Below are 27,532 nucleotides of genomic sequence, written 5' to 3' on the forward strand. Positions count from 1 at the left end.
CCTATGTTTACCCTCCTCATGGATTTTGCAATGTGTAGAACAGTTGGAGATGGTGGAGAAGAATTGGACAGGATTGGTGATAGGAATTCAGCAGACCTAAAGTATGCTGATGATGCTGTCCCCATAAGCAGACAACCACAGGATTTGCAATGCTTGCTTACCAGAATGCATGAAATATCACACGAGGTTGGACAGAAGATAAATAGAAGAAAGACAGAGATGATGAGAACAGAGTATGCAATGGAAGATGAAATATAATTGGAAGGAGAAAGGATTAATAAAGTAGAATCGTTCAAGTATTTAGTACTATGATCTCCAATACAGGGTCTTTAGAATGAAAGTTTAGTGAAAGATTTAAAAAACAAATCAGACAATGGCTATGTTAAGTAAAATTTGGAAATCAAATCGCCTGAAATTACATTTAAAAATCAGACTATAAATCAGTTTAGTGAGATCAGTGTTACTGTATGGACATGAGTCATGGTATGACAATGAAACAATCTCCAATAGATTTAGTAGGTTTGAGAACAAAGACCTCAGAAGGATATTGGGAGTTAAATGGCAGGACAGGATTAGAAATGAAACTATAAGAGAGATTACTCAAAGTTGCCATATGTGGATGAGATCATGATGAGGGTAGACGGAGATGGTTTGGATATGCTCTTCGCACTCCCCAAGAGAGATTAGTTCACCAAAGGTTCAGCTGGGCTCCACAAGGCACTAGAAGAGTTGGAAGACCCAGACCTACAGGGCTGAGGGCTATAAAGCACGAAGTAGGAGATGATGAATGGAGAAGTATTGAATTAAAAGGTCAAGATAGAGACAACTGGCGAAATCTAACGAGGCCCTTTACGGCAATAGGCTTAGATGATGATGATCTTTATATAGGTTTTTAGTATTTTCACTTTTTCTCTGAGAATTTCATGTTTTGAAAAATCAGCTGTCAATTTTTTTTTTTTTTGTAGTGATTGGTTGAATATACTTTAGTATACATAAGTAGGGAGAGATGCTGGGTAAAGCGTCTCGGCCAATTAGCTTACGAGATTCTGGAGCTGAGATGGCCAGCGAATTAGAGAGAAAGGATTTTGAGTTGCACGCCATCTCCGTGTTAATACCTAGTGTTCTACTGTACTCTGCCTGCCTTCTGCTAGTGCCTGCATAATATTCGCACCATTTTTTCTAATTTTTTATGAATCTTTTTGAAAATCTGTGATGCACTCAGACCGCGAAATGGCGAGGGATTACTGTAAATGTGGTGTCCATACTTCGAGAAAATTCAAGTATCGCAGCCGGTCTTGGAAACTTTCTACTGCAATAAACGAGGGGTCACTGTAAGACAGTCTTGAGGATTTTGGAAACCCTTTTTCTGAGGACATGGTGCATAGTCTGAATGTGGTCAGATGGAGTATGGACAGGTTTGAATGAATAACCTTTGAGAAAAGTTGAGCAGGTTGTCTTTGTACGGCAACCTACTTGGACGCTTAAACAACACGTGTTATAAGGTGGTAAGCACAATTTTGCAGATTTTCTACATTCACAGGCATCTTCATTACCAAACACACCTGAATGATAAGGAAAGACTGTAGTAGCCCTCATAGCCATAGCTGTTAGCTTTCCACCTCACTTTATGACCCAAATTCATGGGAAAAGGCAAGGACTAAATGGATCTTAAACTGGGGTACTAGAGTTCTCTTGCTTGAGGGTAAAATCAACCACACTATTCTATCTTATTTCTCTTCCTCTAGTTTCTTTGAAAGTTTTTATAGTTCATATATAAGATATCTTAGTATCTTGTTACTGTTCTTAAAATATTTTAATTATTCATTACTTCTCTTTTAGTTTATTTATTTCTTTGTTTCCTTTCCTCACTGGGCTATTTTCTCTGTTGGAGCCCTTGGGCTTATAGCATCCTGCTTTTCCAACTAGAGTTGTACCTAAGCTAGTAGTAGTAGTAGTAGTAGTAGTAGTAGTAGTAGTAGTAGTAGTAGTAGTAGTAGTAACAACAACAACAATAATATGTTATTTTGATAATAAAATAAATTTTTGAATATACTTACCCGGTGATTATAAAGCTGCAACTCTGTTGCCCGACAGACAACTCTACGGTAAAAACTCACCAGCGATCGCTACACAGGTTGCGGGTCTGCCCAACAGCGCCATCTGTCGTCCAGATACCCAGTACTCAATGTAAACAAAGACTCAATTTTCTCCTCGTCCCACTGCGTCTCTATTGGGGAGGAAGGGAGGGTCCTTTAATTTATAATCACCGGGTAAGTATATTCAAAAATTTATTTTATTATCAAAATAACATTTTTCAATATTTAACTTAGCCGGTGATTATATAGCTGATTCACACCCAGGGGGGTGGGTAGAGACCAGCAATATATGTTTACACTTTTATGAGCTAAGAGTTTTTATTTCATTTTAGAAGTTATCAAAATAACAAAAACAAAATAAATAGGTACCTGGTAAGGAAGTCGACTTGAACAATTACTCTGCCTTTTAAGTACGTCTTCCTTACGGAGCCTCGCGATCCTCTTAGGATGCTGATCGACCCCTAGGATCTGAAGTATCAAGGGTTGCAACCCATACAACAGGACCTCATCAAAACCCCTAATCTAGGCGCTCTCAAGAAATGACTTTGACCACCCGCCAAATCAACCAGGATGCGAAAGGCTTCTTAGCCTTCCGGACAACCCAAAAAACAACAATAAAAACATTTCAAGAGAAAGATTAAAAGGGTATGGAATTAGGGAATTGTAGTGGTTGAGCCCTCACCCACTACTGCACTCGCTGCTACGAATTGTCCCAGTGTGTAGCAGTTCTTGTAAAGAGACTGGACATCTTTCAAGTAAAATGACGCGAACACTGACTTGCTTCTCCAATAGGTTGCGTCCATTATACTTTGCAGAGATATATTTTGCTTAAAGGCCACGGAAGTTGTTACAGCTCTAACTTCGTGCGTCTTCACCTTAAGCAAAGTTCGGTCTTCCTCACTCAGATGTGAATGAGCTTCTCGTATTAACAATCTGATAAAGTCTGACCAAGCATTCTTTGACAAAGGCAAGGATGGTTTCTTAACTGAACACCATAAAGCTTCAGATTGGCCTTGTAAAGGTTTAGTACGCTTTAAATAGAACTTAAGAGCTCTAACAGGGCATAAGACTCTTTCTAGTTCATTGCCTACGATCTCCGATAAGCTGGGGATATCGAAAGATTTAGGCCAAGGCCGAGAAGGCAGCTCATTTTTGGCTAGAAAACCAAGTTGTAGCGAACAAGTGGCTTTTTCTGACGAAAATCCTATGTTCTTGCTGAAGGCATGAATCTTACTGACTCTTTTAGCCGAGGCTAAGCATACCAGGAAAAGAGTCTTAAGAGTGAGATCTTTCAGGGAGGCTGATTGTAACGGCTCCAACCTGTCTGACATGAAGAATCTTAGTACCACGTCTAAATTCCATCCAGGGGTAGCCAAACGACGCTCCTTGGTGGTCTCAAAAGACTTAAGGAGGTCTTGCAGATCTTTATGTTTGGAAAGATCTAAGCCTCTATGCCGGAAGACCGATGCCAACATGCTTCTGTAGCCCTTGATAGTGGGAGCTGAAAGGGATCGTCCTTTTCTAAGGTATAAGAGAAAAACAGCTATTTGAGCTACAGAGGTACTGGTCGAGGATACAGAAACTGACTTGCACCAGTCTCGGAAGACTTCCCACTTCGATTGGTAGACTCTAATGGAAGAAGCTCTCCTTGCTCTAGCAATCGCACTGGCTGCTTCCTTCGAAAAGCCTCTAGCTCTCGAGAGTCTTTCGATAGTCTGAAGGCAGTCAGACGAAGAGCGTGGAGGCTTTGGAGTACCTTCTTTACGTGTGGCTGACGTAGAAGGTCTACCCTTAGAGGAAGACTACTGGGAACGTCTACTAACCATCGAAGTATCTCGGTGAACCATTCTCTCGCGGGCCAGAGGGAAGCAACTAACGTCAACCTTGTCCCTTCGTGAGAGGCGAACTTCTGCAGTACCTTGTTGACAATCTTGAACGGTGGGAATGCGTAGAGATCCAGATGTGACCAATCTAGGAGGAAAGCATCTATATGTATTGCTGCTGGGTCCGGGACTGGAGAGCAATAGATTGGAAGCCTCTTGGTCAGCGAGGTTGCAAAGAGATCTATGGATGGTTTTACCCCAAGTGGCCCAAAGTCTCTTGCACACATCCTTGTGGAGGGTCCATTCGGTTGGAATTACTTGCCCTTTCCGACTGAGACAATCTGCTATGACGTTCAAGTCGCCTTGGATGAACCTCGTTACTAGGGAGATGTCTTGACCTTTTGACCAGATGAGCAGGTCCCTTGCGATCTCGTACAACGTCAGTGAGTGGGTACCTCCTTGTTTGGAGATGTACGCCAAGGCCGTGGTGATGTCCGAGTTAACTTCCACCACTTTGCCTCGAAGGAGAGACTTGAAGCTTTTCAAGGCCAGATGTACTGCCAACAGCTCCTTGCTGTTGATATGCATGCTCCTCTGACTCGAGTTCCACAGTCCTGAGCATTCCCGACCGTCTAGTGTCGCGCCCCAGCCCACGTCCGATGCGTCCGAGAAGAGAACGTGGTTGGGAGTCTGAACAGCCAGGGGAAGACCTTCTCTTAGATTGGTACTGTCCTTCCACCAAGTCAGACAAGACTTTATCTTTTCGGAAACCGGGATCGAGACCGCTTCTAGCGTCTTGTCCTTTTTCCAGTGAAAAGCTAGATGGTATTGAAGAGGACGGAGGTGTAGTCTTCCTAGTGACACAAATTGTTCCACGGATGACAGCGTCCCTACCAGACTCATCCACAGCCTGACTGAGCAGCGTTCCTTCTTCAGCATCTTCTGGATGGATAGCAGGGCTTGATCTATTCTGGGGGCTGATCGTCTTGTTGTTCAGTAACGTCCTCATCGGAGGGTTCCTCATCCGAAAACTGATGAGGAAACGGCAACGGAGTGGGCAACGTCTGGCTCGCTGAGTCAGGTCGCACTGGTGCATGCGTGACGGAGCCGGACGCAACATCATGGAACTGCTGCACAGTCTGTGAACTGTCAACAACCATGGGTGCGCGAGGAAGCGCAGCGTCAACCCGAGACTGTCTAGACCGTCTGGGTTGTGCAGTCAACACCCTACCGGGTTGCTGAGGTTGACGCACTGCGTCAAAACAAGTCACCTCTGCTGGTTGTTGAACGTCCTGAACGTCAACAACCACCTCCGAGCGTCGCTTTACGTCAACGTGCGGCTGGCAACCCACACTGGGTCGCATCGGTGGAGGAACCACCTCAACTGGCAGACGCGAGTAGGTTACCTCAGCGTCAACAGGGCGCACAACCGACCGGTTGGAAGGTTGTTGGCCAGAAGGTTCGGTAGCAACCTTCTCCGCATTAAAGTCCTCTATCAAGGACGCAAGCTTGGACTGCATGTCTTGCAGCAAAGCCCATTTAGGGTCTACGGGAGCAGGTGTGGCAACAGACGGGGTTAGCGACTGAGGCGGTACCGCTTACCATCCCTGAAAGCCTTGTTATGCATGACATAATTGTACAGCAAAACTTCAAAGGCTCGAAAACAGCTGTGAAGTTGACCTGTAAACAACTTGGAGCGTCTCCTGGCCAGGCGCCAGGGAGAGTCTACGAGAATTGAGAAGTCTATCTGGGCAGAGGCATGAACTCCCAAGCCGAGAACTTCTCTCGTGTCATATCAGACTCTCGCTCTATAAACCAGTTTAAAAGAAGGGAAAGCAAAGGCTGTATCCCCCAAACTCCTCCTGGTGAAAAACCAGTCGCCTAGCCAACGTAAAGCTCTCTAGGAGAGCGAGAGAGCACTAGCTTAAAAACAACGGCTTCGAAGTAGCTAGGCCTAGTGTAAGCACTGACGTTTAGGCGAACGAGGAGCAGCAGTTACAAAAAGATCCGGACAAAGATCCTTAAAAAAATCATCATGATTTAATTAAAGTCCATAGGAGGCTAAGCAGCTTTAGGCTCCTCTCCATCTGACAGAGTCCTCAAGGGAATATCAGTAGGAGGGGGAACAGCAACTTCCTCATCTACAGGAACCTTGTCCGATAAAAGCTGAGTCTCAAGCAAGGGAGAGACCTACCGTGGTGGCAATGCTTTACAAGCAGAGTCCACACTCACTGGTGCATTAGTAGCGGACCAGAACGCAACGTCATGTAACTGCTTGACAGTCTGTGAACTGTCAACAACTGAACTGTCAACCACAACAGGTGCGTGAGGACGCACAGCGTCCACTCGAGACTGCTTTGACTGCCTAGACTGAGCAGTCAAAACAACTCTAGAATGCGGAGGTTGACGCACAGCGTCAAAACAAGTCAACTCCGATTGTTAGTGAACGTCTTGAACGTCAACAGGAGCAGTTATCCGATGACTGCATAGGGTCAGAGCTGTCCTAATGGTTGCAACCAGGACGCTGGACCTGTCCTGAAAGGACTGACTTTCGCTTAAGGGCTTCGAAACCTTGTGACAGGTTTCTTATGCGAAAAGCCTTCGGATGACGAGGAGAAACAACGTCTCTCTCGTCTTATGGTAGGGGAGATCTTGGTAAGATACACCCGATACCATAGAGGGAAAACGTCTGTTCGTTGATCAAGGCCTCTCGAACCCATAAGTCGTTTGACATTACTTCTCCCCTGGGCTTGGGAGCATGCAAGAGGTCCCGGACTAGGTGAACGACAGGCACGAACAGACGAACCCTCGGACGCAACACTGTAACACTTTGCGCATATCACTTTATCACTTCGATTTTCTGTTTTGCACTTATTTCACTGAAATCGAAACTTTTACTGATTTCTACCTAAAACACGCAATTCTACCCTTCATTAAAAGGTAGTAATTGCGAAATCAGTCGTATAATGCAAGCTCATTAATACCAGCAAAAAACAGAAAACATATTTTAAGATAAAAAAATCAGTGGCTGGGAAAGAGAATAAACACTAGTTCATATAACTACGTTTTCAATCTCTCACCGCACATAGCCTGGGGACGAGAATAAAAAACTAAAAACGTTTTATCCTTCCTCCCCGTACAGCGACTAGGGACGAGAGTAACTCGAGAACAACGTTACCCGCTTGAACGGAACGTTTTCTCTCCTCTCTCTCCCTCCGTCTCTATCTCTCTCTCTCTTTCTCTCTTGATTTCGCACCTAAGAGAATAGCCCAATTATATTTCGTCAAAAAAAACATGTTATTTGACTAAAGGAAAAAACTGAAAGGTTTTTCAAATAAAAAGTTCCTTTAAAATAGAATTTAAAACATTTAAGCTAAGAAAGAATGAACAAAACGTCAGAATCGATTTACTCTTACTGCAAAGTGAAACCATGATACTCTCTCTCTATCGTAACGATAGAGCGCATGTTGATCGTCCTGAACGTCAACAACTGCGTAGCATAAATAAACTAAACGTTAGTTCATCTTTGAAAACAGTACGAAGACTATCAAAGAAATTCTTTCATAAAATATTACATATAAAAAGTTTTAAATCCTTAGCTCTTTAAAAGCTAATTACGATATAAAGGGCTCAACGTTGATTAACTTCGGTTTCCAAGTTAGGACCGCCTACTCTCAGGAAAGGTCTATATAAACAAAACATTAAAATTATTTTTATATGTTTATAATAAATGGAAAGTTAATCGAAGAGGCCTAATAAAGGCGGAGAGATATAAAATATATAGAGGAAAATCTATAACGTGATAAGATAATTACTAAAAGCCTAAACACACTTCCGTCTAAGGGAAGGGTCGGCCATTTAAAAGTGAAAGAAAGTACATACTCTCTTTGTCACCATAATTAAATCTATCCAAAACGAGTTCAAGATTTAAGATGAAGATAAAACACCTGCATAGCGAAAGCTCAAAACTAGAATAAAGTACTTCACCAATTAGTTGTGAAAAAACTCCAGTTTAGCAACAGCGAGTAAGTACGTCTTGTCGATAGCTCGACAGAGAGAAAATTGAGTCTTTGTTTACATTGAGTACTGGGTATCTGGACGACAGATGGTGCTGTTGGGCAGACCCGCAACCTGTGTAGCGATCGCTGGCGAGTTTTTACCGTAGAGTTGTCTGTCGGGCAACAGAGTTGCAGCTATATAATCACCGGCTAAGTTAAATATTGAAAAAATAATAATACATACATATACCAAGGCACTTCCCCCAATTATGGGGGGTAGCTGACTTCAAACAAATGAAACAAAAAAGGGGACCTCTCCTCTCTACGTTCCTCCCTGCTTGACAAGGGACTCAACCGAGTTTGGCTGGTACTGCTAGGGTGACACAGCCCACCCTCCCCCGTTATCTACCACAGATGAAACTTCATAACGCTGAATCCCCCCAGCCAAACCTTGCCCTTCCTCTTTTCTCCCATCAACTCTTGCATTCATCACCTTCTTTAGCAGACAACCATTTTCCATTCTCTTAACATGGCCAAACCACCTCAACACATTCATATCCCCTCTAGCTGCTAACTCAATTTCTTACACCCGTTCTCACCCTTACTACTTCGTTCCTAACCCTATCTACTCGAGATACACCACCCATACTCTTTAGACACTTCATCTCAAACACATTCAATTTCTGTCTCTCCGTCACTTTCATTCCCCACAACCCCGATCCATACATCACAGTTGGTACTATCACTTTCTCATATAGAACTCTCTTTACATTCATGCCCAACCCTCTATTTTTTACTACTCCCTTAACTGCCCCCAACACTTTACATCCTTCATTCACTCTCTGACGTACATCTGCTTCCATTCCACCATTTGCTGCAACAACAGTCCCCAAGTACTTGAACTGATCCACCTCCTCAAGTAATTCTACATTCAACATGACATTCAACCTCGCACCACCTTCCCTTCCCGAACATCTCATAACCTTACTCTTACCCACATTAACTCTCAACTTCCTTCTCTCACACACCCTTCCAAATTCTGTCACTAATCGCCCAAGCTTCTCTTCCTCGTCTGCAACCAGTACAGTATCATCCGCAAACAACAACTGCTATACCTCCCATTCATGGTCATTCTCGTCTACCAGTTTCAATCCTCATCCAAGCACTCGAACATTCACCTCTCTTACCACTCCTTCAATATATAAGTTAAACAACCACGGCGACATCACACATCCCTGTCTCAGCCCCACTCTCACCGGAAACCAATCGCTCACTTCATTTCTTATCCTAACACATGTTTTACTATCTTTGTAGAAACTTTTCACTGCTTGCAACAACCTTCCACCAACTCCATATAACCTCATCACATTCCACATCGCTTCCCTATCAACTCTATCATACGCTTTCTCCAGATCCATAAACGCATCATACACCTCCTTACCTTTTGCTAAATATTTCTTGCATATCTGCCTAACTGTAAAAATCTGATTCATACAATCCCTACCTCTTCTAAAACCACCCTGTACTTCTAAGATTGCAGTCTCTGTTTTATCCTTAATCCTATTAATCAGGTACTCTAACGTACACCTTTCCAACTACAATAAACAAACTAATACCCCTTGAATTTCAACACTCATGCACATAATAATAATAATAATAATATAATAATAATAATAATAATATGAAATTTATGCACCAAAGCCTGAGGAATCATGGCCACCAACTTGGCTGATGAATCTTCAACATCTGTTCACAATATACCGAATGCATTGCAAAAGGCAGCTGATGTTGGAGACCTAGAAACCCAGTTAACATATAATAAAAAGACTTCTCATGCAGAGCATGCAATTAATTTATATTATAGAATCTTTTAAGTTGTAAGAATAGATGGAGTTTTCTTCCTTGCATATCCAATCTACAGACTGACTTCAGAGAAATTATTCTAACATATTTTTTCCTGATATTCTATTAGTACCAGGTGCTCACTTTATAATACCGTACTGTAGTCCTAAATATTTTAGTAGTAAATAGTAAACTATAAAAATTCATAATTACATTATAAATAAGAATAAAAATTAACAAAATGTTAATGCATATACAGTAAGATAACTATTTCTATGAACCTCCTCTAATGTTCATATTTCTTCTTTTCCAGAAGCTCAGTTTATTGATATTTATCCTTAAAATTAAAAAAATCACATTGTGTTTCCTTTCAATAGGCAGATGCCTCTTGTAAAGTAATGAGATACTCTATCAGTTAACTGCAAGAAGTGAAGCACTAGGGGTTCTTTGTTATTTAGTTTTTCTGCCATCTCAGCAATCATAAGATGTATCCCTTCCCAAATTGTCATAAGTTTTATTGTGTTACCCTAGAATGGTAACCTGGGGAGATATTCACCCAACTGAATCTGGCAATGACGTAGTACCCCCCCAAGGGGTTGGGGGAGGGACTCCAGTGGCTCAGTACCTTCAGTGCCTTATCTGACTTGGTTGGTGAAGGGTGTGTGGTCCCGCGCTCTCGGCTGGTTTTTTGGCTAGAACGCATTTCGGGAGAATTTCTCCCAGGGTTACTGTTCCCGTATGTTGTACATACGGGTGGAATTCTCCCAGTGTTACTCTGTATTTTTTATGGAATGGTGAATGCTGCCAATGTAAACTCTTACATTTTATACAAGGAGAATATGGAAAGAGGGGGCAAGTCATATCACGCCAGAAATTCATGCTGCAGCTCGGGAAGGCCCTAATCACCCCATGGGCCACGTCACGTCTGTGGTGACTGTATCTAACAGGTGAGTGTATATATAGTACTGTATGTGTTTCATTGATGTACTTTGAGTCATTTGAAGCATAATTTGCCATACTGCAAGTGTTGAATAGAAAAAAATTAATTTGGTATGTACTGAAAAATTTACCATTTTTTGTCTGTCTCCCATACAGATTGTATACGAGCTTGGGAGATGGGATTCAGCCAGTACGTAGTCCCATGACAGTAGAGAGTTCTACACCAACAAAAAACAAAATTCGGAAATAATTTTTTTTTTTGTCAATTTAATTAGTAAAGTACTCCAAGAAAAGTCTATTTTTTTTCTGTATTTTTGAAAAAAAAAATAAAAATATGATTTACAGGAGGATTTCATTTATAATAGCCTCAATAAGAGAGAAGGAGTTATATTTCATTCGTATGTGTTCCAAATAACAAGATTTTCAGGATAAGTATTTTATTTTAATTATTTAATTACCGGGTGAAATTCACCCAGGGTTACCTTTCATGTTACGGAAATGGAGGGTTACCGTTCTAGGGCTTAGTCTTACTCTGGATTTGTTAGCTTTCAGTGTACTATGTTTGAAATAACCACTGTGACTAGTGTGTTTAGCTCAGTTTTTCTCAGGAAAAGTGAGGTAGAGTGCTTAAAACTTGATTAATTTCAAAGAGAAATCTAAAGATACTAGGCTAGTTATTTATGGTGGAATTGATAATGATATGACACTTGGATGATTTTTATTTCTTGGGAGGAGAACTGATAAGCTCTATAATTAAAATTTGCATATGTATTCTAAAATATAATAAAAATAAGCAGTCTGTGTGAGGTTGATTATAATTCAATAGTGCTCGACATTTCATATTCATTACTTTTACTTTGTATCGTGTGTGCAGATTTTACTTCATTATTACCATTATCATTACTATTATTATTATCTTCACCTAATGAAGAGAGCGAGTAGTTTCCAGTGAGAGGGGATGTGACAAGGATGTGTAATGTCACCATGGTTATTCAATATGTTTGTTGATGGAGGGGTGAGAGAGGTGAATGCTCAAGTGCTTGGTCGAGGATTGAAACTGATAGATGAGAGTGATTATGAATGGAAGGTAAATCAGTAGTTGTTTGCAGATGATACTGTACTGGTTGCAGACTTGGAAGAGAAGCTTGGTCGATTAGTGATGGAGTTTGGAAGGGTATGAGGGAGAAGGAAGTTGAGAGTTAATGTGGGTAAGAGAAAGGTTATGAGATGTACGAGAAGTGAAGGTGATGCGAGGTTGAGTGTCATGTTGAATGGAGAGTTACAGAGGAAGTAGATCAGTTCAAGTGCTTGGGGTCTGTTGTTGCAGCAAATGGTGGAGTGAAAGCAGATGTACGTCAGTGAGTGAATGAAGAATGCGAAGTGTTAGGGGCAGTGAAGGGAGTAGTGAAGAATAGAGTAAGGACTGAATGTCAAGAGAGTTCTGTATGAAAAAGTGATTGTACCAACAAGAATGTATGCATCAGAGTTATGGGGAATGAAAGTGACTGAGAGACAGAAATTGAATTTGTTTGAGATGAAGTGTCTGAGGAGTATGGCTGGTGTATCTCGATTAGATAAGGGTAGGAATGGAGTAATGAGGGTGAGAACGGGTGTATGAAAGGATTTAGCAGCTAGAGTGGATATGAATGTGCTGAGGTGATTTGGCCATATTGAGAGAACGGAAAGTGGCTGTCTCCTTAAGAAGGTAATGAATGCAAGAGTTAGTTGATGGGAGAAGTACAAGACGAAGGCCAAGGTTTGGGTGGATAGATGGAGTGAAGAAAGCTCTGAGTGATAGGAGAATAGATGTAAGAGAGGCAAGAGAGCATGCTAGAAATAGGAATGAACGCGCGAGTGATTGTGACGCAGTTCAGATAAGAACTGCTGCTTCCTCCGGTCGCCTTGGTGACCGTGGAGGTAGCAGCAGTAGGGGATTCAGCATATGAAACTTCATTTGTGGTGGATAATGGGGGAGGGTGGTCTGTGGCCCTCTAGCAGTATCAGCCAAACTAGGCTGAATCCCTCGTCAAGCTGGGAGGAGCAGAGTGAGGAAAGGTACATTTTAGTTTATTTGTTTGATGTCAGCTAATCCCCAAATTGGGCCCAGATTGGGGGGAGTGCTTTGGTAAATAGATAGATTATTATTATCAGCTAAGCTATAACCTTAGTTGGAAAAGCAGGATACTACGAGCCCAAGGGCTCTAACAGGGAAAAATAGCCTAGGAGGAAAAGAAATAAGGAAATAAACAAATTAAACGAGAAGTAATGAACAACCAAATAAAATATTTTAAAAACAGTAACAACATCAAAACAGTCCTTTCATGTATACATTATAAAAAGACATATCAGCCTGTTCAACATAAAAACATTTGCTGAAAGATTGAACTTTTGAAGTGCTACTGATTCAACGACCCAATTAGAAAGATCATTCCACAACCTGGTCACATCTGGAATAAAGCTTCTAAAATACTGTATATTATTGAGCCTCATGATAGAAAAGGCATGACTATAAGAATTAACTGCATACCTAATATTACGAAAAGGATGGTATTATCCGGGAAGATCTAAATGTAAAGGATGGTCAGAAATATGAAAAATCTCATGCAACATGCACAACGAACTAATTGAACAACTCCTTATTCCAGAATAAGGAATAAGGAGTTCAATAGATAGTAAGTTACTGTCCAACAAATTAAGATGAGCAGTGTAAGATCAGACAGAACAATACTTAAAATAAGGTAAAGTGAAAGACTAATTCTTGAATTTGATGGCTGTGACTAACGACTAACAATATATTCATTACTACCTTACGTTTCCACTCTCTGTGTATTCTGCTTTATATCTTTACCTCACTGCTCATCTTTGGTATTTTCAATTGTGTGCTCTGAGAATTTGCACTAATCAGACAAGTTCGTAGATACCTGAAAGCCTTATATAAAATTTTTTATATGAACCATATAAGAACAGGTAAAACTTCATTCCATGCATCTTTTGAAGTCATTTAAAAGAAAATAAAACCTGATACACAAAACCTCCATTGATTTGGATATATGAAATAATACATACCATGGAATTTGTAGAGCATACCTAGCCGTTCAAGGATGGTCTCTAAATTTTTGTGTACCTGGGCCAATTCCAGAAATCTATGATTAATGATGTCAAGGACCTGAAAAAAAAAATAAAAGTTATACCTTTCAACAATATTAACATTAGCATCTAATATTGGAATCAAACAATAGATTACATTCTTCACAAAATTAATAGACTACAGGACTAAGCTAAAACATTAAAATGATATATAAACTATAAAATATGTAAATCTAATTTCTATGATATAGTGAGTGTAAACAAGAAATCTGAGCACTTGTCTTCTCAATAAATACCTGCAAGAGCTCAATGAGTAGTAATTTAGGTTGATGGAGAATCTTTGTAACTATATTTGCATGTGATAACTAAAATCAACAAACATTTCCAATAGAAAAAATTAAATCTTTTATTTCATCTTTATAGAATCCTTTACCTTAAACCAAATATAAAAAATAGCCTTGTTGTCTATTACCAATTAATTGAAGTACCACTAAGACAGTGGTTTTAAAGACCAAAATTCCCCCCACGAAATATGCATGTCAAAATAATAATAAAAAAAACACTTACAGGTAAAAATCTTAAACAAACGTTGGAAAAATATATAGGTAAAGTTTGATACTGTGCAGTCAGTGTACCCTGTTCAGCCAGGATACTTTCAGGTGAAAACTTCTCAGGATATTTACGGTGGAAAGCCATGTGCTTTTCATACCTGAAAACAGAAACTCTGCATAAATACCCGGTACTTAAAATTATTTTTTTTAATTTATTCACTGAAATGAGTTATACAAAATAACCATAAAAACTATGAAAGTTTTAAAAGTCTTTAACACTTAATCCTCTTAGTTACCATTAGACAATTTACATTCATTAATTATACTCCCTACAGCGCCATATGCATAATTATGTCTGTAATTACTAGTTTTTCTTTCTTTTCTTATTTATGTATATGAAAATTTTACAAACTATGTAACAATATACAGTACAGTATATCAATAGAAATTAAATTTATTTAGCTACATGTTAATAAAGGTCATATCTTGCATATTGTTTTGTGATAAGATGAGATGTGTAAAGTAAAATGTCCTGCCCAAAATATTGGACGAGGGCTTAAGTGCCAAATCATTTGGTGAAGGGTTGACACTCAAAGGGGTTAATATACTTAAGAGTTTTTATCGCAAAGTAATTTAATCAATGAAATATATACAGTGATACCTCGTTATAAACCATTAATTCATTATAGGTGATAAGGCTTATACCAAACAAATTCTTCCCATGGAAAATAAAGGGGAATTGAATTACCCAATTGCCTTTGTATTAAAATGTTATTTTCATTAGTAAAATAAATTTTTGAATATACTTACCCGGTGATCATATAAGCTGTCAGCTCTGCTGCCCGACAGAAAAACCTAAGGACAAAATACGCCAGCGATCGCTATACAGGTAGGGGGTGTACATCAACAGCGCCATCTGTCGAGCAGGTACTCAAGTACTCCAAGTAAACACAGAACCAATTTTCTCCTCGGTCCACTGGGTCTCTATTGGGCAGGAAGGGAGGGTCCTTTAATATATGATCACCGGGTAAGTATATTCAAAAATTTATTTTACTAATGAAAATAACATTTTTCAATATTAAACTTAGCCGGTGATCATATAAGCTGATTCACACCCAGGGGGGTGGGTAGAGACCAGCATTATATGTTTACATTTAAGAGCTAAGTATTTTGTATTTCATTTTAGCAGTTATTCAAAATAACAAACATAAAATAAATAAGTACCTGGTAAGGAAGTCGACTTGAACAATTACTCTGCCTTTTTAAGTACGTCTTCCTTACTGAGCCTCGCGATCCTCATAGGATGCTGAGCGACTCCTAGGAGCTGAAGTATGAAGGGTTGCAACCCATACTAAAGGACCTCATCAAAACCTCTAATCTAGGCGCTTCTCAAGAAAAGAATTTGACCACCCGCCAAATCAACCAGGATGCGAAAGGCTTCTTAGCCTTCCGGACAACCCAAAAACAACAATAAAAAACATTTCAAGAGAAAGATTAAAAAGGTTATGGGATTAGGGGAATGTAGTGGTTGAGCCCTCACCAACTACTGCACTCGCTGCTACGAATGGTCCCAGGGTGTAGCAGTTCTCGTAAAGAGACTGGACATCTTTAAGATAAAATGACGCGAACACTGACTTGCTTCTCCAATAGGTTGCGTCCATTATACTCTGCAGAGATCTGTTTTGTTTGAAGGCTACTGAAGTTGCGACAGCTCTAACTTCATGTGTCCTTACCTTCAGCAAAGCATGGTCTTCCTCATTCAGATGGGAATGAGCTTCTCGAATCAAAAGTCTGATATAATAGGAAACTGCATTCTTCGACATAGGTAAAGAAGGTTTCTTAATAGCGCACCATAAAGCTTCTGACTGCCCTCGTAAAGATTTAGTTCGTCTCAAATAGTACTTAAGAGCTCTAACAGGGCATAAGACTCTTTCTCGTTCATTTCCGACCAAATTAGAAAGGCTTGGAATGTCGAACGATTTAGGCCAAGGACGAGAAGGAAGTTCGTTTTTGGCTAGAAAACCAAGCTGTAAGGAACATGTAGCCGTTTCAGATGAAAATCCGATGTTCCTGCTGAAGGCGTGTATCTCACTGACTCTTTTAGCTGTTGCTAAGCAGACGAGGAAAAGAGTCTTCAAAGTGAGATCTTTAAAGGAGGCTGATTGTAGTGGCTCGAACCTTTCTGACATAAGGAATCTTAGTACCACGTCTAAATTCCAGCCTGGTGTGGCCAAACGACGCTCCTTCGAGGTCTCAAAAGACTTAAGGAGGTCCTGTAGATCTTTGTTGTTGGAAAGATCTAAGCCTCTGTGACGGAAGACTGCTGCCAACATGCTTCTGTAACCCTTGATCGTGGGAGCTGAAAGAGATCTTTCCTTCCTTAGGTATAAAAGGAAGTCAGCTATCAGAGTTACAGAGGTACTGGTTGAGGATACTGATACCGACTTGCACCAGCTTCGGAAGACTTCCCACTTCGACTGGTAGACTTTAAGAGTGGATGTCCTCCTTGCTCTAGCAATCGCTCTGGCTGCCTCCTTCGAAAAGCCTCTAGCTCTCGAGAGTCTTTCGATAGTCTGAAGGCAGTCAGACGAAGAGCGTGGAGGCTTGGGTGTACCTTCTTTACGTGTGGCTGACGCAGAAGGTCCACTCTTAGAGGAAGTGTTCTGGGAACGTCCACTAGCCATTGCAGTACCTCGGTGAACCATTCTCTCGCGGGCCAGAGGGGAGCAACCAACGTCAACCGTGTCCCTTCGTGAGAGGCGAACTTCTGCAGTACTCTGTTGACAATCTTGAACGGGGGGAATGCATAAAGGTCTAGATGGGACCAATCCATAAGGAAGGCATCTATATGAACTGCTGCTGGGTCCGGGATCGGCGAGCAATAAATTGGGAGCCTCTTGGTCATCGAGGTTGCAAATAGATCTATGGTAGGTTGGCCCCACAAGGCCCATAGTCTCTTACATACATTCATGTGAAGGGTCCATTCTGTTGGGATGATTTGGCCCTTCCGGCTGAGGCGGTCTGCCATGACATTCATGTTGCCTTGAATGAACCTCGTTACTAGAGATAGGTTTAGATCTCTTGACCAGGTGAGGAGGTCCCTTGCGATCTCGTATAACGTCATCGAATGAGTCCCTCCTTGCTTGGAGATGTACGCCAAGGCTGTGGTGTTGTCGGAGTTCACCTCCACCACCTTGCCTAGAAGGAGAGACTTGAAGCTTCTCAAGGCCAGATGAACTGCCAGTAGCTCCTTGCAGTTGATATGTAATGTTCTCTGATCCGCGTTCCAGGTGCCCGAGCATTCCCGACTGTCTAATGTCGCACCCCAGCCCGTGTCCGATGCGTCCGAGAAGAGAACGTGGTTGGGGGTCTGAACAGCCAGTGGCAGACCCTCTCTGAGGTGAATGTTCTCCTTCCACCAAGTCAGTGAAGACTTCATCTTCTCGGAAATAGGGATCGAGACCGCTTCTAGCGTCTTGTCCTTTCTCCAGTGAACAGCTAGGTGAAATTGAAGGGGTCGGAGGTGCAGTCTCCCTAACGCAATGAACTGGTCCAGTGATGAAAGCGTCCCTATCAGACTCATCCACTGTCTGACTGAACATCGGTCCTTCTTTAGCATGTTCTGGATGCATTCTTGGGCTTGACTGATTCTGGGGGCCGACGGAAAAGCCCGAAAAGCTTGACTCTGAATCTCCATTCCTAGGTACACTATAGTTTGGGATGGGACGACTTGGGACTTTTCCATATTGACCAGGAGGCCCAATTCCTTGGTCAGATCCAGAGTCCACTTTAGATTCTCCAGACAGCGACGACTTGACGAAGCTCTTAGAAGCCAGTCGTCCAAATAGAGGGAGGCTCTGATGTCTGCTAAATGCAGGAATTTGGCAATATTCCTCATCAGTTTCGTAAAAACAAGAGGTGCCGTGCTTAGGCCAAAGCACAGGGCTTGAAATTGGTATACAACCTTCCCGTAAACGAACCTTAGAAAAGGTTGGGAATCTGGGTGGATGGGGACGTGAAAGTAAGCGTCCTTGAGGTCTAAAGAGACCATCCAGTCTTCCTTCCTGACCGATGCTAGAACCGACTTTGTCGTCTCCATGGCGAACGTCTGCTTTGTGACAAAGACATTCAGAGCACTGACGTCTAGCACCGGTCTCCACCCTCCTGTCTTCTTCACGACTAAGAAGAGACGGTTGTAGAAGCCCGAGGATTGATGGTCCCGGACTTTGACTACCGCTCCCTTTTGAAGTAAGAGAGACACCTCTTGCTGCAAAGCTAGTCTCTTGTCCTCCTCTCTGTACCTGGGAGAGAGGTCGATGGGAGTTGTTGCTAGAGGGGGCTTGCGCAAGAATGGAATCTTGTACCCCTCTCTGAGTAACTTCACAGATTGTGCGTCTGCGCCCCTGTTCTCCCAGGCCTGCCAGTAGTTCTTGAGCCTGGCTCCCACTGCTGTCTGAAGAAGGTGGCAGTCAGACTCTGCCTCTAAAGGACTTGGAACCTTTCTTCTTGCTCCCACGTTGACCTTCGGCACGAGCACCTCCTCTGCTGGAGGCTCTGCCACGAAAGGGCGGAATGAACCTTGACGCTGGAGTATCCATCCTGGGCCTAGACACGGAGGGCAAAGGGGTGGCTTTGCGTGCGGATGACGCAACCAGGTCATGTGTGTCTTTCTGAATCAAGGAGGCAGCAATCTCCTTGATCAACTCCTCAGGGAAGAGGCACTTCGAGAGAGGAGCAAACATAAGCTCCGACCTTTGACATGGGGTTACTCCAGCTGACAAGAAGGAGCAAAGGTGTTCCCGTTTCTTGAGGACCCCGGAAACGAAAGAAGCCGCAAGCTCACTAGAACCGTCCCGTATGGCTTTGTCCATGCAGGACATTATGAGCATGGAAGTTTCCTTGTCAGAAGGGGAGGTCTTCCTGCTCAACGCTCCCAAACACCAGTCCAAAAAGTTAAAAACTTCGAACGCTCTGAATACTCCTTTCATCAGATGGTCTAAATCCGAAGGAGTCCAACAAATCTTGGAGCGTCTCATGGCCAGCCTGCGGGGAGAGTCTACAAGACTTGAGAAGTCGCCCTGGGCAGAGGCAGGAACTCCCAAGCCGAGAACTTCTCCCGTGGCATACTAGACGCTAGATCTGGAAGCAAGCTTGGCAGGGGGAAACATGAAAGCTGTCTTCCCAAGTTGCTTTTTGGACTGCAACCAATCTCCCAGCACTCTTAAAGCTCTCTTGGACGAGCGGGCGAGGACGAGCTTCGTAAAGGCAGGTGCGGCAGACTGCGTGCCTAAAGCGAACTCAGAGGGAGGAGAGCGTGGTGCTGCAGACACAAACTGATCAGGATATAAATCCTTGAACAGTGCAAGCACTTTCCTAAAGTCCAAGGAGGGAGGCGTGGTCTTGGGTTCGTCGATGTCCGTGTGCGGGTCGTCAAGATGTGTAGCGTCGTCATCATCAGAGAGTCCATCGTCTGAATGTTGAGGAGGAAGCGGCAAAGGAGTAGGAATCAGCTGGTCGGCTGAGTCCGGCAGCACGGGTGCATGCGTGACTGCACTGGACGCAACGTCATGGAACTGTTGTTCAGTCTGTGAGCTGGCAACAACCATAGCTGTGTGGGGACGCAAAGCTTCTACTCCTGACTGTTTAGTCTGCTGCGGGCGAGTAGCGGTAACCACAGTGGGTTGCGGAGGTTGACGCACAGCGTCACAACAAAGCAACTTAACTCCACCCTCCTGTTGTTGTGGTAGCTCGCGAACGTCAACGGAGGGTTCCGTGCGTCGGTGAACGTCAACGTGCGGCTGGCAGGGTACACTGCGCAAGGGTGGTGGAACTCTCACAGCTGTAGTGCGGGAGAAGGTAGCCTCAGCGTCTACTGGACGCACAACCGTGGTTGGTTGTAGGCTAACGGGTGCAGCGTCAACCTTCTCCGCACGATACTCCTGCATAAAAGATGCTAACTGTGTCTGCATAGACTGTAGCAAAGACCACTTAGGGTCTACAGCAGCAGGTGCGGCAACAGACGGTGTTACTGCCTGTTGCGGTACCACTTTGCCTCTCTTAGGAGGTGTGCAGTCATCTGAAGACTGCAGCGAGTCCGAACTGACCCAGTGGCTACACCTGGGCCGTTGGACTTGCTCGGAAGGGACCTTGCGTTTGAGAGGCCGTGAGACCTTGGTCCATCGTTTCTGGCGTGAAACTTCTTCCGCAGACGAGGAATGAACGGGCTCTCTCGTCTTCTTGTGGGTGGGGCGATCTTGGCAAGATACGTCCGAAACCACGGAGGGAACGTCTGTCCGCTGATTAAAGCCTGTCGAACCCTTTGGTCGTACGACATTGCTTCTCCCCTGGGCTTGGGAGCTTGCAAGAGGTCCCGGACTGGGAGGACGACAGGCACGAACAGACGCACCCTCATGCGCAACACTAACACTTTTCACAGCACTACCACTCACTTCACTTCCCACTGCACTTTTACCCTTCAACTCCCTGACGTCTGCCATGAGTTGGTTGCGGTCACACGCCAATGACTCGACTCTCTCACCCAGAGCCTGGATGGCACACATCATATCTGCCATCGAAGGTTGAGTGCTAGAAGGGGGATCAGGAGCAACCACTACAGGGGAAGGAATAGGTTGTGGGGCATGGGGAGAGGAAAAATCAACTGAGCGAGATGAACTCCTCCTGACTCTATCTATCTCTAGCCTACGTGAATATTTAAGGAATTCGAGAAAATCGAATTCCGAAAGCCCAACGCATTCCTCACATCGATCTTCCCATTGACAGGATTTACCCCGACAATTGGAACAAATGGTGTGAGGATCGATAGAGGCCTTCGGAAGACGCCTTGAACAGTCCCTAGCACTACACTTTCTGTATTTGGGGACTTGAGAAGGGTCAGACATCTTGAATTAGTCAAAGGGGGAATTCAAAATCTATCCAAGTCGTCAACAAATAATCCAAAATTCAATCAAAGAATGCAAGGAAGTATTGAAGATAACCTCTGCAAAGCGAAAGATAATAACTAGAAATGAGTACTTCACCAAAACTGTGAAAATCAATCCAGTAAGCAACAGCGTATTTAGTAGGTCTTGCCGGTGGCACGACAGAGAGAAAATTGGTTCTGTGTTTACTTGGAGTACTTGAGTACCTGCTCGACAGATGGCGCTGTTGATGTACACCCCCTACCTGTATAGCGATCGCTGGAGTATTTTGTCCTTAGGTTTTTCTGTCGGGCAGCAGAGCTGACAGCTTATATGATCACCGGCTAAGTTTAATATTGAAAAATTATACCGTAGTTTATATGGCATATTATACATTAATGGCGATGTATAAAGTCATTTAGACACTACTTAATACTTAAAGGCATATACTGTACAGTTAAACCACATCTGCTGATTCCCCAACCGTTGATTCAACTAGCCACTGATGAACTATCGATACCATCACAGAAAAAAAAAAAAACTCACTTAACTGCAGCTGGTATACTGGAAACATCAGTCAAAATCTTAATAATGAATGAATGATTTGTAATTATCTGGCATCATAACATCAGTAGTCATTGGGGCTGATTTAAGTATGCTTTAAAAATAAAAAAATAAAATAAAAAGTTACTAAATACTTTAAGAATGAAAATGAGTAAGAAGTACAGCTTCCAATATGAACTTAAAAATGCCACTGGCATCATAAAAAATGTCCCCTCCAAGAACCTTGGTGAGGATGTACCTGCCATCTTCACCATGAGCTTCAGACAGGAATTGTTCCCTGATACCCACAAGACTGGGACATTCAATAACTAAAGGCCTCCCAGTCAAAAGAACCAAACAATCATCACAAAATGGCTGACACCTGCCAGTCATCAGACTCATGAGTTATGTTTCATACAGTCATACCTCGCTTCACGAAAGAATCTGCTTATGAAATTTTCAAGATGAGAAATGAGATGCGAATATTTTTATGACTCATTTTGCAAAAAATAGTTTGTGTTAAGAAAACATTGTCGCAGCCAGGCCGAGAATGAAAATAAAATAGTCATCCATTAAAAAAGTTGAAGAAAATGCATTCACACAATAGAAAATGTAGCAGCAGTCTATAGTAGGGGTAACTATAATAGTACAGTTCATATGGTACTGTATGTTTTGTATATCTACAGTATTGTGCTGTATTATTTTCCATTTATTATGTTGTTCTAATAACTACTTACTTTACAGGTATTAACAGTTAGTTTAGGTATATTGAGTGGTTCAAATATATTTGGCTGTACAGTATTTCATTGTGGTTATACAGTAGCTTTATTATAAGATTTGATGTGGTGTTTTGTAGGGTTTGGACTGAATTAGGCAATTTACATGTAAAATGTGACTCAACACAAAAAATTCATGTTATGAAAGCCACTCCAGAACAAATTAATTTTGTGTTGTGAGGCATTACTGTACTTCCATGGAGGTATAGCATTTGTTATTTCCTTCATCTTATTCTGATCAACAGAATGCTAGTAGCATTGCCAAATATCACCAAGAGACTTTTTGATATCAGACACAAAGTCATTACTAGAAAGAAGATATCTTCCAGGAAATAATTTGTATGCTGCCTCTTTTGCTAAATTTGTCTGGCACTTCATTACCAGGCACACCCACATGAGCCAGGATCCAGCAAAACTTAACTTCTTTACCTGCAGTGCAACAAATATAGAGCCACTCTAAAATCTTTAAAACTAAAGAGTTGGTTGGATTAGAAATGGTCAATGCCTGCAACACACTTTTTGCATCATTAAATTAGTAAAATTACCCTCTTTCATTACTGCTATTTTTTTCAATAGCAGTCAGGATATCATACAGCTCTGTTGTAAAGATAGAGGATGCTAAAGGAAGAACACATTTAAACTAGAACGAGAATTGGACACCCCAAATCCAACGCCAGGACTAGATGGAGCCGTTTGTAAATATAAATCCAATATCCCTGTCTTGTTCTGCATGTTCTAAAAAGCTGGACCACATTTTTTTCATTTATTATATTGTCTTTAGAGCCAGTGAAATAATTACAAAGAGAGATCAATGGAAATATCCAGGGAGGGGTGACTGATAGCCTAGAAGGTAGTACCCTGCTCCTGGAAAGATTCAGGCTATTTGGCACTTCTTCCATTCTGAATCCACATGGCTTTGGAGCTGTAGAGTGAGCCTCATAGTAAGAAAAGAAATTCTCTCCATTGGCAGCTTCAAATGAGAGTGAATTAGGAATCCTCTGTAACCTATACCAATATCTAATCACAGTAGATTAGCAATATAAGTCCAGAGGCCACTCATCACCTGCATCAACTAAAAGACTAGAGATGGGGGATGATCTAAAAGCACCAGTAGCTAATCTGATGTCAGTATGGCAAATGGAATCTAAAATCTTCAACTTGGTAGCAGAAGCTGAAGAATATATTTTACATCCATATTAAAGTTTTGATAAAAGAAGGCCTATATACAATATTACGAGAGGCTGACAATCTGCTCCCCATGATGTATGGCGTGATACTTTAAAAATATTTAAAATCTCTGAACATTTAAATTTAACTTTTTGAGATGCAAACCCCAAGTCAACTTTCTGTCAAACGTTAGACCTAGAAATTTTGTTTCTACAATACAGGGAATACGATAGATTTTTATATATAAATCTGGATCTGGGCGTATGCCATGAATGCATCAGAAATGAATGACAACTGTTTTACTTGTAGAAAACTTGAAGCCATTCAAATCTGCCAATCTCATAAGTTGATTAATTATGAGTTGAAGCTTTCTTTCAACTGTTGGCATTCTTGCTCCTGCAAATGAAACAGAAAGGTCATCCACAAAAAGTGTGTGGAGATCCTCATCTGGAATCAAGGAAGAAATTCCATTAATTGCTAGTACAAATAATGTAACACTAAGTATGCTACCCTGTGGGAATCCTTCTTCTTTGCAATTTCTTTCAGAGTATTACCCACTATAACATGAAAGAACTGTCTTTTAAGAAAGGTCTTAATGAATAAAGCCAACTCACCTCTTAGACCAAACTCATGGACAGTTTTAAGGATACCATACCTCCATCTGGTATCATATGCTTTTCAAGATCAAAGAATACTGTCATATGATGTTTCTTGGAAGCAAATGACTCACAAAAGGATGACTTTAGACGAACAAGTGCATCCATTGTAGAGTGCATTCTTCGAAACCCACGTTGAACTAGTGATAAAATACCTTTCTTTTCTAGTATCCATACAAGCCTTGCATTGACCATTTTTCCAAGATTTGACATAACATGTCAATACAATTGGTCAGTAGCTTGCAGCTAAAACTTTGTCCTTTCCAGGTTTTAAAAAAGCTGAAATAATGGCCAGTTCCCAAACTGATGGGAAACTATGGTCTAGCCATATTCGGTTAATAATTCTTAGGATAAAAACTTAAGTGTTATTTCACACATGCTTTATCATTGCATTAGGAATTTTGTCTGGGCCTGGGGCTGTATCATTGCATGATGTTAATGCAGAGTCAAATTCTCTCTCTGTAAATGAGAATTCTATGTTTCATCTTTATTTGATGTGATGTTGAGTCTTTTCTTCTTCTCTAGAATCTTCTGACTTTTGAGATACTCTATCAAAATGATCAGTAAGTTCATTACTCACTTTTATAGGATTAGTAATATATTAATAATTAATTCTAACACTGGTGAAAGATTTGGAGTATATTTGCCAGAGATCTTAAGAACTTTCCTCCATATGGCAGCAGGTGGGATTCTTTTATTCACTGAAGAAACAAAAGACGACCATGACTGACATCGGGCTGCTTTGATTGCTCGTTGAAATTGCTTGCTTTTGATAGATCATTGCATGACAAAGTACCTGTTTGGATATGGAAGTGAGTGGGTTCACCAGTGTTTAGAATCCCAACATCTTCATTTTCTATTAGTGATGCTAACAAATAGTCCTTTAAGTTTGCTAAAACGTCCCCCCATAATGGCTGCCTGCTGATCATATCACCCAGAAGAAATAGTTGAGGGAGTTGGTTTAACACCTCAGCCACATCACCGTAGGAAATACTATCAATAGGGGGTAAATATAGTGAATATATGGCAATTTCCTTCTTAGATCTATTTGTACTGCTATTGCTTGTACAGTGGCACATATATTTAAATGTTTTTGGGTAATGTCATCGCAAACATACACGAGACTTACCCCATGACTTCTTCCCTGAGGATTACATGGTGTTCTGTAATTAATGTATGCTCTAGGGCATGGAGTAAAGACATCTAACATTGTCTCCTGTAGACAGGCTACAGCAGTTTAGTGGTCATGAAATAGGAGCTTCAGTTCTTCATATTTAGCCCTTAGACCTTAACAATTTCTCTGTAATATTGAGGGAAAAAATAAAAAGTTTACTTTTTGGAAGAGTCCTTAGAAGAAGTCTTCTTATCAGAGTTTTTTAATTGATAGGAATCTCTGATACTCTATTTCTAAGCTAGGTTCTATATTTTTTTTTGCAACCTTCTTATTCATTAGTCGAGGAGGATGGCGAACCCTGATATTAATCTTTGATATATTCAAATTTTTTTAACATTCATCAAACTTTTTCAGATAGAATATCATACCAATTTGAAATAAGTATTTTTGTATTTCTTATTGGAGGGGAGAGGGATGGTGATCTTCCTCTTTTTCGATTAAAAGATGGAGAGCTATTAGGGCTATATACCTCCATTATGACAGGTACATTCAATAGCTCTCTAGCATGAGATTCTTCCCCCTAAATTCAGCAACAATGCTACCCAAGATGAAAGCCTTAGGCTATTCATCTAAGGTGTGGTGGATTTAGAGGAAAGAGGCAGTGCCTTTTTGACGAGAGAGACTGAATCTAAAGTACGAGGCACGGTAATAGCCTTAGGTGATTTAAGAAGAGGAAGCTTTCAATTAAGTGGTCTAGGTAGTGTTAAAATTCTTTCTGGATGTACAGGATCCTTAGATTTTAAAGCCTTGTCATAACTTTTGGATTTGCTTAGAAGACGCCTAGCATAACCAACGGTGATATACTCTGCATCTGATTTCTGAATAGCTGCTTCTTCTATTTCATATTGAGGACATTTATATTAGTTGCTTTGTGATTCTGGCAAAAATTAATGCACTTTGCAGTAAAAGAGCAGGGTCCATGGTCAAGATCAGAACAATTGTCGAACATCTTTTCACTTTTGCATACTCTAAATGGATGCCCAAATTTAAAGTAATTGTAGCACTGTGCAGATTTTTGTTTATACAGGTGGAATGGAATTCTCTCATTTTCTATGTATACAGGATTTTCAAATGTTAAAATGATCATACTGGTTCTGGGGATCTTATGAACCTTCCATAGTTCTTTAGGACACATATCTAAGATTTCCTCCTCACTAAACTCATACAGGTCTTTGTTCAAAATCACCACTCTTCCATAAATAAAATTCAAATACTGCTTGATATCTACCATTAAATTTTCTTTTATCTTTATATCATTTAGAACAATAGAATGTGTTTTAGATTTGGCATGAATTATAAGGGACTTCTTGCCAAATCTAGAATAGTCTCCTGCTCTATAGTGCATCATTTCCCTTGTATTACTTTACTAAATTTAAAATAATTGTAATCTTCTTGCTTTGACACTGCTATAAATACACATTGGTGGTTTAGGCTTTTTTTCTCATATTGAGCTTATTTTGGGGTCCATAGACTCATTTTGATGCCAGTCACTACGGTGTTAATGTCAAGGTTTCTGGGAACAGCATTGCATAGTGTTCCAGTTATCAACTTTAATATTGAGACTTCACAGACTGCTTTATAAGCCTTCGCATAATTATCAAAGCAGTTCCATGCTTCCCATTTTTCATCTTCTTCCCTGAAATTCATACTTATTTCAGTAATCTTACCATAATCTTTAAAAGCCATAATAACAGCTCATTGGCAAATCGTATATATGACTTTCAATTTCTGAACATGGAGCGGTGGTCCTTTTCCATTCCTAAGTCAGCAACAGAATTTTCACCAATAAAATTGCATCCCATTACATCAACTCTCAGTTAAGTAGACTGCTGTTGTCATTTTTCAAGTATATTAAGGGAATGGTGGCCCTAAGGCTAAAAGGTTTCTCCTATTCTTCCCTGTTATCTATTACCTTTTTATTTGTTATTCGCACATTTTTACTGTTCAGACTAGTTTATTCTTT

General features: G+C 41.2%; 1 protein-coding gene across 1 annotated transcript in view; it reads right to left on the reverse strand.

Moving 5' to 3' along the window:
* Positions 1–27,532, reverse strand: part of LOC137646049 (mediator of RNA polymerase II transcription subunit 23-like) — a 714,542-nt gene that overhangs the window by 84,042 nt on the left and 602,968 nt on the right. The window contains exons 20-21 of the mRNA XM_068379200.1: positions 14,353–14,494; positions 13,765–13,864 (exon numbers count right to left, since the gene is read on the reverse strand). Coding sequence (XP_068235301.1) covers positions 13,765–13,864; positions 14,353–14,494 — 242 coding nt within the window. The remainder of the gene's footprint in view (positions 1–13,764; positions 13,865–14,352; positions 14,495–27,532) is intronic.

Source organism: Palaemon carinicauda, chromosome 8 (genome assembly GCF_036898095.1).
Source record: "Palaemon carinicauda isolate YSFRI2023 chromosome 8, ASM3689809v2, whole genome shotgun sequence".
Lineage (NCBI taxonomy): Eukaryota > Metazoa > Arthropoda > Malacostraca > Decapoda > Palaemonidae > Palaemon > Palaemon carinicauda.